The 534-nt window shown below is 66.9% G+C and overlaps 1 protein-coding gene across 4 annotated transcripts in view; it reads right to left on the reverse strand.

The window, feature by feature from the left end:
- EPG5 (ectopic P-granules autophagy protein 5 homolog) overlaps positions 1 to 114 on the reverse strand; it is a 99,697-nt gene extending 99,583 nt beyond the window's left edge. For all 4 annotated transcript variants that reach the window (XM_019518108.1, XM_019518106.1, XM_019518110.1 and 1 more), the window contains exon 1: positions 25 to 114. In XM_019518108.1, the coding sequence (XP_019373653.1) occupies positions 25 to 87 (63 nt within the window). In that variant the 5' untranslated portion in view covers positions 88 to 114. The remainder of the gene's footprint in view (positions 1 to 24) is intronic.
- Between the last annotated feature and the right edge of the window lie 420 nt (positions 115 to 534).

The raw sequence follows: 534 nt of genomic DNA on the forward strand, positions 1-534 counted from the left end.
GACCCGTCCCCGGCAGCCGCGCACCTTGGCCTTGCTGCGGCCGGGCTTGGCGCGGGCCCGGCGGGCGGGCCGCACGGCCTCCGCCATCCCCTCCACTCCGCTCCGTCCCAGCCGGATGCGCGCGGCGCCCGGAGCCTCTCAGCCAATCGGCGCCCGGCGCTACGAAGGCCGAAAAGGGACAGGCGGGGGCGGCGGCAGGGAGCGAGCAGCGCCCCCTGCGGCGGGAGGAGGGAGCGCGGGGGAGCGGCACCGCCTCCCGTCCGGGCACATTCCCCTGCACACGCACACGTACACACCTGTGCATACACCACTGCACACCTTCACGCATGTGCACACACACACCCCTGTACATACACCCACATACCCACCTGTGCATACATCCCTGCACACACATACACATGCCTGTGGATACACCCCTGCACACAAACATACACACCTGCACTCACCCCTTCACACCTTCAAATGTGCATGCACACACACACCTACACCTGCATACACCCACCCACATACCCGTACACACACACAGCCTGCACA

Source organism: Gavialis gangeticus, unplaced genomic scaffold, assembly GCF_001723915.1.
Source record: "Gavialis gangeticus isolate Ggan-Ray unplaced genomic scaffold, GavGan_comp1, whole genome shotgun sequence".
Lineage (NCBI taxonomy): Eukaryota > Metazoa > Chordata > Crocodylia > Gavialidae > Gavialis > Gavialis gangeticus.